This window comes from Gopherus evgoodei, unplaced genomic scaffold (genome assembly GCF_007399415.2).
Source record: "Gopherus evgoodei ecotype Sinaloan lineage unplaced genomic scaffold, rGopEvg1_v1.p scaffold_32_arrow_ctg1, whole genome shotgun sequence".
Classification (NCBI taxonomy): domain Eukaryota; kingdom Metazoa; phylum Chordata; order Testudines; family Testudinidae; genus Gopherus; species Gopherus evgoodei.
In genome coordinates, this window is record NW_022059994.1 from 5718552 (window position 1) to 5730397 (window position 11846).

Below are 11846 nucleotides of genomic sequence, written 5' to 3' on the forward strand. Positions count from 1 at the left end.
CCAGCCTCTGGGCGTGTGCTTGTCTCCAGTTGAACCAGCCATGGCTGGGGAAATAGTCTATGCTGATTTAAACATCCGTGGAGATTCGTCCCTCACCATCCGACCCCAACCTCCTCACCACCTGAGTAAGTGGATTTTACCACCAATGTTCTTACGATGGGCGTGATCCTGTATTTCTAATGCATGCTGCAGCGTGGGGGGTTTTAAGGGAGCTTGTACAGCACCTTGCTGCTGCTCAGTGTCATGTGGAGCACTGGCCCATGGGTCTGAACTGGGATCTGTAATCCTTTAACACAGTAGAGCGCGCTCTGAGAACCTCCTGAATGGCGAGGTGTCTCAGAACCCTTCATGGCCGCTTATGGTATTACACACTGATCTGAAGGAAGGCGAGTTGTGTGATAGGACCTCTAAGGATTCTTGGTTAAAGAAGGGAATTGTACAGGTGTCGCTCTGGGATTTGTGTGTGGAGCAGATGGGGACAAATCGAGGAGCAGAGAGAGAGCTGCAGTGGGCATGTCTGGGAAAGGATGAGTGGTAATTAGCAGGAAGAATCTGGGAGGACCAGGATTTCGGTGTTTTATTCATTCAGCTCTCGGTTACTCTAGCGGGAGCCTTGAGTGGTCTTGTTGATTCGTTCCCCTGTAACATCTTCTCGTAAACGAGATGGCAAAATCTTAGCTGCTCTTCTTTTACCGTGCGCGTACAGTGCAAGGGAGCTGCTAGGAACGACTATAACACAGATATTGAATAATTAACAGAAGTAGAATTAAGGCCAGGTGCTGATCTCCGTTAGACCGATGCAAATCCGGAGTGAGCTCTCAGTGCCGGATTCTGACCTTGATGACTCTTGTGTAAATCTGGAGCGACCCCACTGACATCAATAGATTCAGGGCTGGAGTCTGGTCTTTGTTAACCTGGAGCGACGTTCACTGCGGGCACTGGAGTCAGGGATGGATTCTGGTCTCAGTGACTCTGCTGTAAATCTGGAGTGACTCCCCTCAGTTAACTGTTTTACTCTGTATTTGCCCTAGGGTAGCTGGGATCCGATTCTGGCAGGAAGCCACAGAAGATCTGCTGGGGTTCAGGGGCAAGAGGAGATGAGGGATAATGATTCCAGTGTCTCCTGCTGGAGGTGTTCAGTTCTGCATAGGATAGAGAGAATCACTCTTCTCTTGTGTGTGACCAGCGCTCAAAGTGCATCTGTCACATAAACACTGGGTCAGCCCCACAAACCTCCTGCAGTGCAGGGCATTATGACACAGCTCTGCCTGTAGCAGCTAAACCCCCTGTGGTAAGGGGGGGTGGAAATTCCCATCCTCCTCCAGGATGGCAGAATCAAACCCACCTTATTGTCTCTTCTCCCCAGCTGAAGGCTGCTAGGGGCAAATTAATTTCACACCAGGCTCTACCAGATGCAACATTGAATCATCCGCTTCTGTTCAGCCACTGTCCCTCACTTTAGGGGTAGCATGGCCCTTTAAAGCTCTTATTCCCACCAACCCCAAGGGAGTAGCGTTCACTTTGCATGGCCTTAACCTTGGCCCACGGCTGACGGTGTCATCCTGGCCCCACTGAAGTCAATAGCAGAACTCCCACTGACTTTAGAATTTCATAGAAATGTAGGACCAGAAGGGCCACGATACGTCGTATAGTCCAGTCCCTTGCACTGAGGCAAACTACGTATTTTCTAGACCATCCCTGACAGGTGTTTGTCAAACCTGTCCTCAAAAATCTCCAATGATGGAGATTGTACAACCTCACCTCCCTCTGTTCTTGGTGCTTAACCACTCTGACAGCTAGGACGTTTCCCCTAATGTCTAATCTAAACCTCCCTTGCTACGGTTTAAGCCCATTGCTTCTTGGCCTATCCTCAATGGTTAAAGAGGACAATTTATCACCCTCCTCTTCACAAAACTCTTTATGTAGGTGAAATCTGTCATGGCCCCACTTAGTCTTCCTCTTCTCAAGACTGAAAAAAAAAATTGGGTTTGTTTAGGTTTCCCTCGTAGGTCGTGTTTTCTCTACTCATTTTTGTTACTGTCCATTGCACTTTCTCCAAGTTGTCCACATCTTTCCCGAAGCGTGACGCCCAAAACTGGACACGATTCTGCAGCTGAGGTCTTATCAGTGCTGAGTAGAGCAGAACCATCGCTTCTCGCGTCTTGCTTGCAACGCTCCAGTTAATACATCCGAGAGTAACGGTTGCTTTTTTTTGGTAACAGTATTCACCCAGGGTTCCCATCAAGGCTGACACCAAACTAAACTGACACAATAAACCAGCAACAAATTCAGCTCAGTGACAGCTGGCCGTTCATCTCGCCGTTCATCTCTGTAACCTTTCCCCACAGAGATCTCACTTCACACCTCATTGTGCTGAGCTTCATGTAGGTCACAGGCTGAGATAGCACAATGAGGATGAAGACCGCAATGAGGCCAGCTAGTGCCTGTGCATTTCTCCCTTTCTTCCACAGGCGACTGGACCGCTACCAGTCAGGGCTGCAAGCTGGTACCTGCGTCACAAGATTTAACACATTCTTGTATATGTGATAAGAATATACGCTGGCCTGGTAAGGCAGGAAAAATGTGGGTGGCAGATATTGAGACGTGAATCATAGCAAGAGTACAAATGAATCCATTATTTAGCTGGATGGTGAGACCATCCAGAGTCATAGTAGACAATGAAGGTGTAAGAAGCGTAAGCCTGTGTGCTACTAATTCACAGGAGGACTGGTTGAAATTTGTCTGTTGAATCAGTTTTCAATGGGAAGTTTTCAGCTAGATAATTTGTTGTTTGCAAACAACATTTGCTTTCTGCAGAAAATGTGTGTCGGTTCTTTGGTTAAAAAACCAGAATGCCTGAAAATAAAACTCCTTGCCCTGGTGCCACATGGGAGTTGCAGTGTAGTTTCTTTGTCCCCAGTCTCTTCTAGGCCGGGCTCCCCAGCTGGACTACATCTCCCATGATGCACCAAGGCCAGGGGCTGTGATGCACATCTCCCCCCGCAACAGAGAAGACCACAAGGCATCATGGGAGCTGTAGTCCAACCAGGAGCCTGGTATATAGGGGAGAATGAGAAGATTAGGAACCTGAACTACAGCTCCCACAACGAAATAAAACATTTCCAAATTGAAATATTTCAGTTTTTGGTGATTTTTTGGGGGGAGGGGAAATTGTTTTGTTTTTGTTGAAAATTCATAGTCTTCATCAGTTCTATCGTCCAGAAATTACAATGCAAACATTCTGGCAAGACAGTCCCAGGGGGCTCTAAGAATGGCATATTCTGTCTAACAAACTGGTCTCTGTTATCGCAATAAGGGGAGACCTGCCCCAGTTGGGAGGGTTTGTTAAGACAGACTGAACCAGCAGGAACTAACTATAGCCCCAGCCCCTTTTATAATTATTATTAGCTCACTTAACCCATAAGCAGAGCGTGCTTAGTCAGCATGCCATCACTCTTACAGAATGCCCATCACTTCCCCCACTGGCATCAGATGGCTCTGAGGGTCAGCGGGGCTGCACAACATATCCTGCTGGGAGCTATGACGGCCCTGAGCATCTGGGGTGAGTAGCTCAAGACCAACCCATCCACTTGTTTGGGGATACGGTGAGGTATCCAACATTCTCGTGTTTCTCCACAGTGCCGCTCTACCTCAGGCCAACATTACCCGAGTACCTGAGCACCACGCAAGATTGAACAAATTAATCCTCTGTGAGGCAGAGCTATTATCCCCTTCTACAGATGGGGAGACTGAGGCCCAATGAGACAAAATGACCTGACCAAGGTCACATAGGAAGCCTGTGGCAGAGCAGGAAGTCTCCAAGGTCCCAGGCTAACACGCTAACCATGGGGCAAGAACTCAACTTAGGATTCTGTTCCAGTCGCTAAAGGATGACTCGGTACTTCACCCAAGCAGGACATGTTACATGAACAAGATAACATTGACGTATGCCACTCAAGTGACCCATTCCAGATAACTTTCCCTTTGCTAACGTGGAATGGAGCTGAATGTTTGTAATGAATTAATCCCCACACAGACTTATCTATCTGTGCCCCCGCATGTCACCTTATCTGACTATCTATTCCCCCACACTGCCTTCTCTAGCTATCCAACACCCTAGATGCTGCCTTATCTAACAATCTATCCCCCCACACCACCTTGTCTAGCTGTCCCTCTGCCATTATCTATCACCACCCTATCACCCACACACTGCTTTACCTTATCTATCCATCCCCCGACACAGCCACCTATCTATCCATCCACCCCTCCCACATCTCCTGATCTATCCATCCTCCTACACAGCCATCTATCTATCCACACCAACACACTACCATATCTATCTACCCATCCACTCCCTCCCGTACCACCTTATCTATCTGTCCATTCCCGTACCCAGCCATCTATCTACCCCCTCATTCCTACCGGTCAATAGACCATTGCAAATAGTCTATTTCAGGGGTCTCAAATATGCGGCCCACGGAGTTATTTCCTGCGGCCCACCATAGGCACCAACTCCACTGGTAGCCAAGCTCCCTCCCCCCCCCCCGAACGAGTCACATCCCCGCTGCTTTTCCTACCTCCCAGCGCTTCCTGCCATCAAACAGCTGTTTGGTGGTGCTTAGGACTTTCCAGGAGGGAGGGGGGAGGAGCGGTGACACGGCAAGCTCAGGGAAGGCGGCGGAGAAGAGGCTGGGCTGGGGCGGGGATTTGAAGAAGGGGTCGGAATAGGGGCAGGGAGGGGGCGGAGTTGGGGCAGGGACTTTGGGGAAGGGGTTGGAATGGGGGCGGGGAAGAGGTGGGACAAGGGCCTCATGGACTAGCCGAGCCATCTGAGGTATGAAGTTCAGCATGTCTGATCCTTTGCTGTGAGTAGCTAGGAAGAATGTTTGTTAAAAGTGGCAACGTATTTTGCATGAATAGTTACTTTAAAAAGTTCCTGCCATTGCAGCTGTGTTGATAGACTGTTAATGTAGATCATTATCAGTGTTACTGACCACATAAGGAATAGTTACAGGTGTTTATATTTTATGAAAACCCCTCTTCACATTACAGTGTTTAACAAGTTAACACACTGATTTTTAATAGCATACTTTACTACTCTTCATTTTTGACTATACATTTGTATCGTTGTATGAAAAGGTTTCAGTGATGCGGCCCTCGGGCTAACGTACTCGTCCTCATATGGCCCTCGTGGTGATTTGCGTTTGAGATCCCTGGTCCGTTACAACCCCGTGTTCTCACCATTCCAACCCTAAGTCATTCACACCGATGCTGCTATGAAGTTTTTCAGGGCCCCTGCAGTAAAGCAGAGACCGGCGGAGGCTCCGTGGCCCCCGAGAGTGACTGGGTCACCAGGAGGAATGGAAACGGTACAGACTGCAACTCCAGCTTGGCGTCTCACCTAAGACGGCGTCTGTGTGACTCCCCTCAGAACAGCTCAGCAGGTAAACGCAACTCCCCTCCGCCCGCCCTGTCGGCGGAAGAGCTCCCTGCAGCCCAAATCATGGGTGCTGCTCGCAGATCCGGGGCTTGGGTCAAGCCGAGGGCAGCCTCACGTGGTCCCACAACATCTAGGTTTCTGTGGGAGAGCTCCCCTTAATGCCGGTACGGCTGATCTGGGCCATTCCGGGCTCCTTCGCTGCAGACCTGCCCATCTGAACCTCGTCTGAAAAATGAACAGCCCCACCCCGTGCTTCAGCTCAAGCAGCTGTTACCGGGCTGGGGAAGGTCTCCAGCCTGCCTTGCACAGGAGACATGGCTACATGCTCACGGTCATCTCAAAGGCCAGCAGATCCTCCCACACGGGCTGCCGGCTTCCCTTCTCTCTGCTGGAGTGGAGCGGGAAAGGGAACTGGTTAGAGAAGCAGGGTAGGTCAGGGTGGGTGTGGTTCCCTTTCCCCACAATTCCTGTAGCAGCTGAGATGCCCAGGCAGCTGAGGATGGGGGAGAGAAGGCTGAGAGACTGTTTCCCCTCCCCTAACTCCAGGAGAAGGACGTTTGGGGGCATTTGACCCATTGCTCTGAGCAGGGTTTACTGAGCAAAGGCTTCTGGTGGGGGGAGTTCACACAGCTGGGAGGTGTCAGGGTGGGGGCCCTGCAGTGGTGGATTACCACACAGACCCAGGGGACCCATGCCAAGAGGCTCCAGCCAATTTGGGGGCCACAGAAAAATCTCCTCCCCCCCCCCCGCCGCAGTCCTGGGGCTGGAGGATTTCGGGTACAGAGCTTCTCTGGTCGCAGCCCCACAGAGGGGGAGAAGAGGCAAAAAGGAGCAGGCAGGGGCAGGACAGAATGCGGGGTGGGGCCCTGGGGAACAGGGGGAACGAGGCAGGGCCAGGCATGGAATGGGTGCAGGGGCATGGAGGAAGGGATGGGGCAGGGCCACATTTCTGGCAGCAGGGCCTCCCACTTGCTCTGGCCCAGGGCTCCAGGAGAACTTAATTTGCATCTGGGTCCCTGTCACCCTTTCACCCCCACCAAGATCTGCTGGTGCCCCTCAGTCCGGACCCACAGTCTCCTGCTGTCCCAGCCCTAGACTCTCCTCACCCCACAGCTCAGCCAGTGCCCCTCACTCCTGACTCGCAGCCCCTGCGAGCCCAGCCCTGGGATCCCCCCATCCCACAGCTCCACTGGTGCCCCTCTATCTGGACCCACAGCCCCCAGCTCTTCCAATTCTGGCTTTTCTCTAAGCAGATGAAATTCTACAAGCGAGAAAAGTCCCTGCTTACCATATTTAGCTGGGAGGCTCCAAAACCATTTGCACAGTTTTGTTGAGTCTTTAGGTTCAGTAAATTCATCTCTTGATATTTCCCCTTCCAGGGCCCCCCGGGTGCAGACTCTGTGCCCCGAACTGGCTGCTGCATGGGGACAAGTGCTACTGGCTTTCCAAAGAGAGCAAAAAGTGGAACGAGAGTCGTGAGGACTGCTCGGCGAAGAGCTCTCAAATGCTCATGAGCCAGGACCAGCGTGAGATGGTAAAGTCAATAGCAGGGTGTGGGAACTTCAGCTGGAGAGTTGTCAAGTTTGACCTATCAAAACGCAGTGCTCTTCTAACCCCCACCCCTCCCATTGCTGTAGTATCTGAACCTCCCACTCTAATCTCAACGCCCTATGAGATGGGGCAGTATCAGCCCTGACAGACAGATGGGCAAGTCCCTTAGTGCCTCAGTTTCCCCATTGTACATCTGGGGAAACTGAGGCACAGAGGGACTTGCCCCAAGATCACTCTGAGAGTCTGGGAGAGCAAGCAATGGAACCCAGCCACCCTGAGTCACAGTGAGCGTCCTAACCCCTGGACTGGGTAAGCGATCACCTCACTTGAGTCACTCACATTATGGTAATCGGTTATTCTGGAACCATGCTGGCAGCTCATTACAAAATACATATATATATATATATATAGCTCCAGAGCTCCAGTATCTAGGGTCCTGCATGTCAGATACTTCGCTTTCTTTTGTGCCCAGAACTTCAAAATTTAAGGCTGGATCCTTGCAGGTAATTTTGACTCCTTATATCCATTTATTTCAAATCAACTGAAGAAGCCTAAATTCTTTCAAGGTTCTGGCCCCTTGTGAATTATGGGCAGTTACATTTATCAGTGTACTTGGCCTACACTTTACAGGCATTCATAAAAACTATCACGGAGGGGAAATACTCCATTTGGATTGGACTGCACCTGACAACCTCCAAGGGAAACTGGACGTGGGTGGATGGTTCCCCGTTGAATCAAACAGGGTGAGTATTTCCTGTTTTGAATTTAAGTCTGGAATCACCTTGTAACTTGATCATTGTAGCTGTTCGTGGGGCCAAATGCAAAGCTCTGCTGGGCTGGCTCGCAAAGGTCACTTTCACCCCAGGGGGCACATGTTAAGGTCCGTATTTTCAAGGTGAGCCACAAAGACAGTGATTGCAGCCTCTCCAGCTGGAATGGGGGTCTCACTCCATGCACCCTGCCATGTCATCCACTGACCCTCATCCCACTGTTCCCTTGTATTCCCCAGTCTGTCGCCATCTGTTCTTATACTTAGGTTGGAAGCTCTTTGGGGAAGGGCTCTCTTTTTATTCTGTTTGTACAGCTCCTAGCGCACTGAGGGCCTGTTCCCAGACTGGAGCTCATTAGGTATAGGTGCCAACTCCAAGGGTGCTCCAGAACTGGAGCACCCATAGAGAAAATTGGTGGGTGCTCTGCACCCAGTGGTAGCCAGGCTTTCCCCCCAACCCCTGCTTACCTCCACCTCTGCCCCTGAGCGCTGCCCCCACTTCTCCTCCCAGCACTTGCCACCGCAAAACAGCTGTTTTGTGGTGTAACAAGTGGTGGGAGAGAGAAGCGGGAACACAGCACGCTCAGGGGAGGAGGGGGGGAGGAGGCAGGGCCGGGGCGGGGATTTGGGGAAGGAGTCCAATGGGGCAGTGAGAGGGCAGAGTTAGGGCGGGGACTTTGGAGAAGGGTTGGATTGGGGGCAGGGCAGGGTGGGAAGGGGTGTGGCAGTGGTGGAGTTGGGGTGAGGCCAGGGCAGGGGGGAGGGAGTGACCACCCACCGGTGCCAGGAGAAGTTGACACCTACGCTCATAGGTGCTCCTGTCATACCCTTAGTAACTAACATATAGCGCCTCGTATAACCTGATCCTGGCTCCTAGGCACTTCAGTGATTGTAATTCTCCCTCACGCTGCGGTTTAAAGAGTCAAAAACTCTTGCAACTTACCCCCCCAAAAAGAGAAAATTTGAGGCTCTGTTTAGTAAGGCACAGTTTGGCTGATGGGAGACACAACACAGAAGCTGAGTACACTGTTTATAATTAATCTGGTGGACTCGAGGAGCTGATGACAGCTAGAGGGAACAAAGCTGTGGAGGAGAGATGGGCAGAGTCTGTTCTCATTAACTCTGGGTGTGTCGTGTGTTTCACCTGAGCCCAGCAGAGTGGGTGGGTAAGTAATTCAGTAACCATGGCCGCCCTCTCCCACCCTCTTGGCAGTTTTGCAGAGACCCCCGTCCCCCAAGAGTCTATTCTGATGAGGCTCTTGTGAGCCCCGTCATTGGCGGGTGGGATCGAACCTGGGACCTCTGAAGTTTAGTGCATGAGAGTCTACTGCAGGGGTAGGCTATAGGCGGACTGCAGGCCAAAGCTGGACCTCCAGTTGCTTTTGAATGGAGCACAAAAACTCTTTTTATTTATTTATTGTTGAACCCAGGACCCAGCAGGCCTGGGTAACACTTGCAGTCACCCTTTCCCCCAGTGTCTATGCACATTCCTGCCGTGCATGCAGCCACGCGACTAACCCCCATCACAGGTGGTTTGTTCCTCTCCCATTCTCCTACCAGCTCATTTCATGCTCACTGAGGTATCTGAACCCTGCAGGAAAAAAACCCCCGAGTGCTCACAAACAACAAGCAAGCGCTGCTCTAGAGCTAGGCAAGAGATCTAGACTCCACTGGTGACTCTTTCTGTTTTTCTGCAGGGTTTCACTATTGGCCCCCGACACTGGAAACAGCTGTGGGGTGTGGAAGGAGAATCAGATTCGCGGTGAAATCTGCAGTGGTTCCTTTAAATGGATTTGCCAGAGAGAAGCTGTCCCGATATAAATGGCATTAGCGGATCCCCTGTTTCATTAAGGGACACACAAGACTAAGGTTCGGGCTTTGGGTAAAGCTCTCAAAGGTGGAGGGCCGTCGCTGAGCCTGGGAAAACGCCACCCTGCGCTCTGTCAGTGCTGGGACGCTTTAGAAATACACAAGAGAAACAGCGCCCCGCAGGGGCACGTGCACGCACAGAATGAACTTGTCTGCATGCGAACGCACATAGGAAGGGAACACACGCAGAGCTGCACTTTGCAGGCCATGGCTGTAAGAGGACAGATCCTCACGAACACAGGCCTCAGAGTGTTGATTAATTATTTTAATTACAAGCACAAATAATCACAGCGTTAGATACATTAAATCTATACAATAATGCCTGTACTGAGTTTGTACCGCTGATTAGTATATTAGCTTCTCCCCCCATTTTAATCTTTGCAGTAGGTGTTTCCCACTGGGATAGTGTGGAGGAGTCACCCAGCTCATGTCAAATACAATATGCTTCTGACTCACCTTTCTCCCAGCACAGGTCTCCACTCTAGCTACGCAGCAGAAGATTAGAGTGCTCTGCAGCAAACCTAGACATTGCAATGTCTACTCCGGCCCATCAGATGGTGCTAGGCCAGGGGGAAAAATAAAAATAAACCGATACATAAAAGGCAACAACAACAATACAGACTAGAACTAGCTGGAAAAGCAGCATTTTGTGCTGCAAAAGTTTCCACAGGGAAAAAAAAATCCCAAGAAACATTTTTAACATCCCAATCGAACAATTTAAGGGCAAAACTTCTTTCTCCACTTACATGTTTTTACTCGTTCCTAATTTCTTCTGCATGGGAGACAGTGAGTGAGAAAGAGTTTGTATGCGTCTGGATAGGAGGGTAGTTTTTTAAGGAACACTTTCACTTTGAAATGTTCATTGAACATAACATATTACTTTCTGAAACGCTCTTAGTTTTCCATGTGGCTAAAGTTGGAAGGCAGCCAGAAAGTGGAGAGATGAAACAAAAAAAACAGCACAATTTCAAAATTCTAAAAACCACTGGGGCTTTCCCTCTGAGATTGTATTGGAAAAAAAAAACCTTCAGAAACTAAATATAAAGTCATTGGAATGAAGTTTCTGCAAAAAGAAAAGTTAATGTTCAACAAATCCTGTTTCTGACAAACTTTTCATCAGAAAATTTTCAGTTGTCTCTAAGTTAGAATGAGGGAAGAGAAGACAGACTGAATTAAACAAGATGTTCCTTCTAGCCTTAAACTCTATGACTATGAGCAAATTACAGCAGAAAAAAAAAATACGAAGTGTTTTGTTCTCTTTTTTTGACTGTTAGCTTATAGGACTGACAAAGTCATAGCAAACTTTATAAAACAAAAGAAGTAAACAGCAAATCATTAAATAGGTGAACAGTGAACACTCCATGGTATTACTCGATTAATTTTTCGTTAGTTGTGAGACTTTATATATTTCAATTATTTAGATTCCACCGCCATGGAATGAATAGATGATGCAGCTAGAAAATACCCAGCCACCTCAAACTAGGGGAAAATATGCATCTTGTCCTCTACAAAAGTACTTGTAACTTAACTGGCAAGTGAGTCCAAGGGGAATTAAACTCTTAAGCAACATTTGCAAATGACCCTTCTAGCATCTAAAGACTCTTAAGTCTTCGAGTTTTATGCACACATTGATCCTTGTCCATATACAAGTTTCTTTAGCAAAGTCAAGAAAAACAACCCGCTTACTCTGAATCAGATTTTGCGGTTTGTTTTGCTCACTGATTAAAAACTTGATCACGGGGAAAGTCAAGTGCAATCGAAAGGGTTCTACATGCCTCGGCTTCTCTGCCTCGAACTCGCCTTGAAAGATAACTCAATGAGATTAAAAGGCATCCGCTCTGCCTATGAGTCTGTAAGCAAATTCTATATGGTGGGATGCAACGGTGACAGCGACCCACAATTCTTTATTGCTAGTACAGAGTACCTAACCCGATGCCTTCTCACAAAGTAAACCCCTCTCCTGGGCAGCTCCACAGCTTCTTCACAGGATGCCAGCGCCTCTGTGACTTTTCTGCTAGTACACCTAGCTAGTCATCAACTTCTTCTGGCATGCACGCATGCCTGGCCTTCACTTTACAGTCTCAATAAGCCCAGCAAGACCATAACACTCTCAAACATATAGACATTTTGATTTCCATTGGAACCTGCGCCTCATTTCTGGCCCTCCTTAATTATCTTCTTTGCTCCACAACGGAGACTTTCCGTCAAAGATGCAGC

The 11846-nt window shown here is 49.2% G+C and overlaps 1 protein-coding gene across 1 annotated transcript; it reads left to right on the forward strand.

Moving 5' to 3' along the window:
• The first annotated feature begins 13 nt into the window (after nt 1-13).
• On the forward strand, nt 14-10619 carry LOC115640876 (killer cell lectin-like receptor subfamily F member 1). Its single transcript, XM_030543954.1, has 5 exons — nt 14-125; nt 5283-5444; nt 6820-6974; nt 7622-7734; nt 9458-10619. Exons 1-5 carry the CDS (start codon nt 41-43, stop codon nt 9579-9581), a joined length of 639 nt encoding a protein of 212 aa, XP_030399814.1. The 5' UTR covers nt 14-40; the 3' UTR covers nt 9582-10619.
• The last annotated feature ends 1227 nt before the right edge of the window (nt 10620-11846 follow it).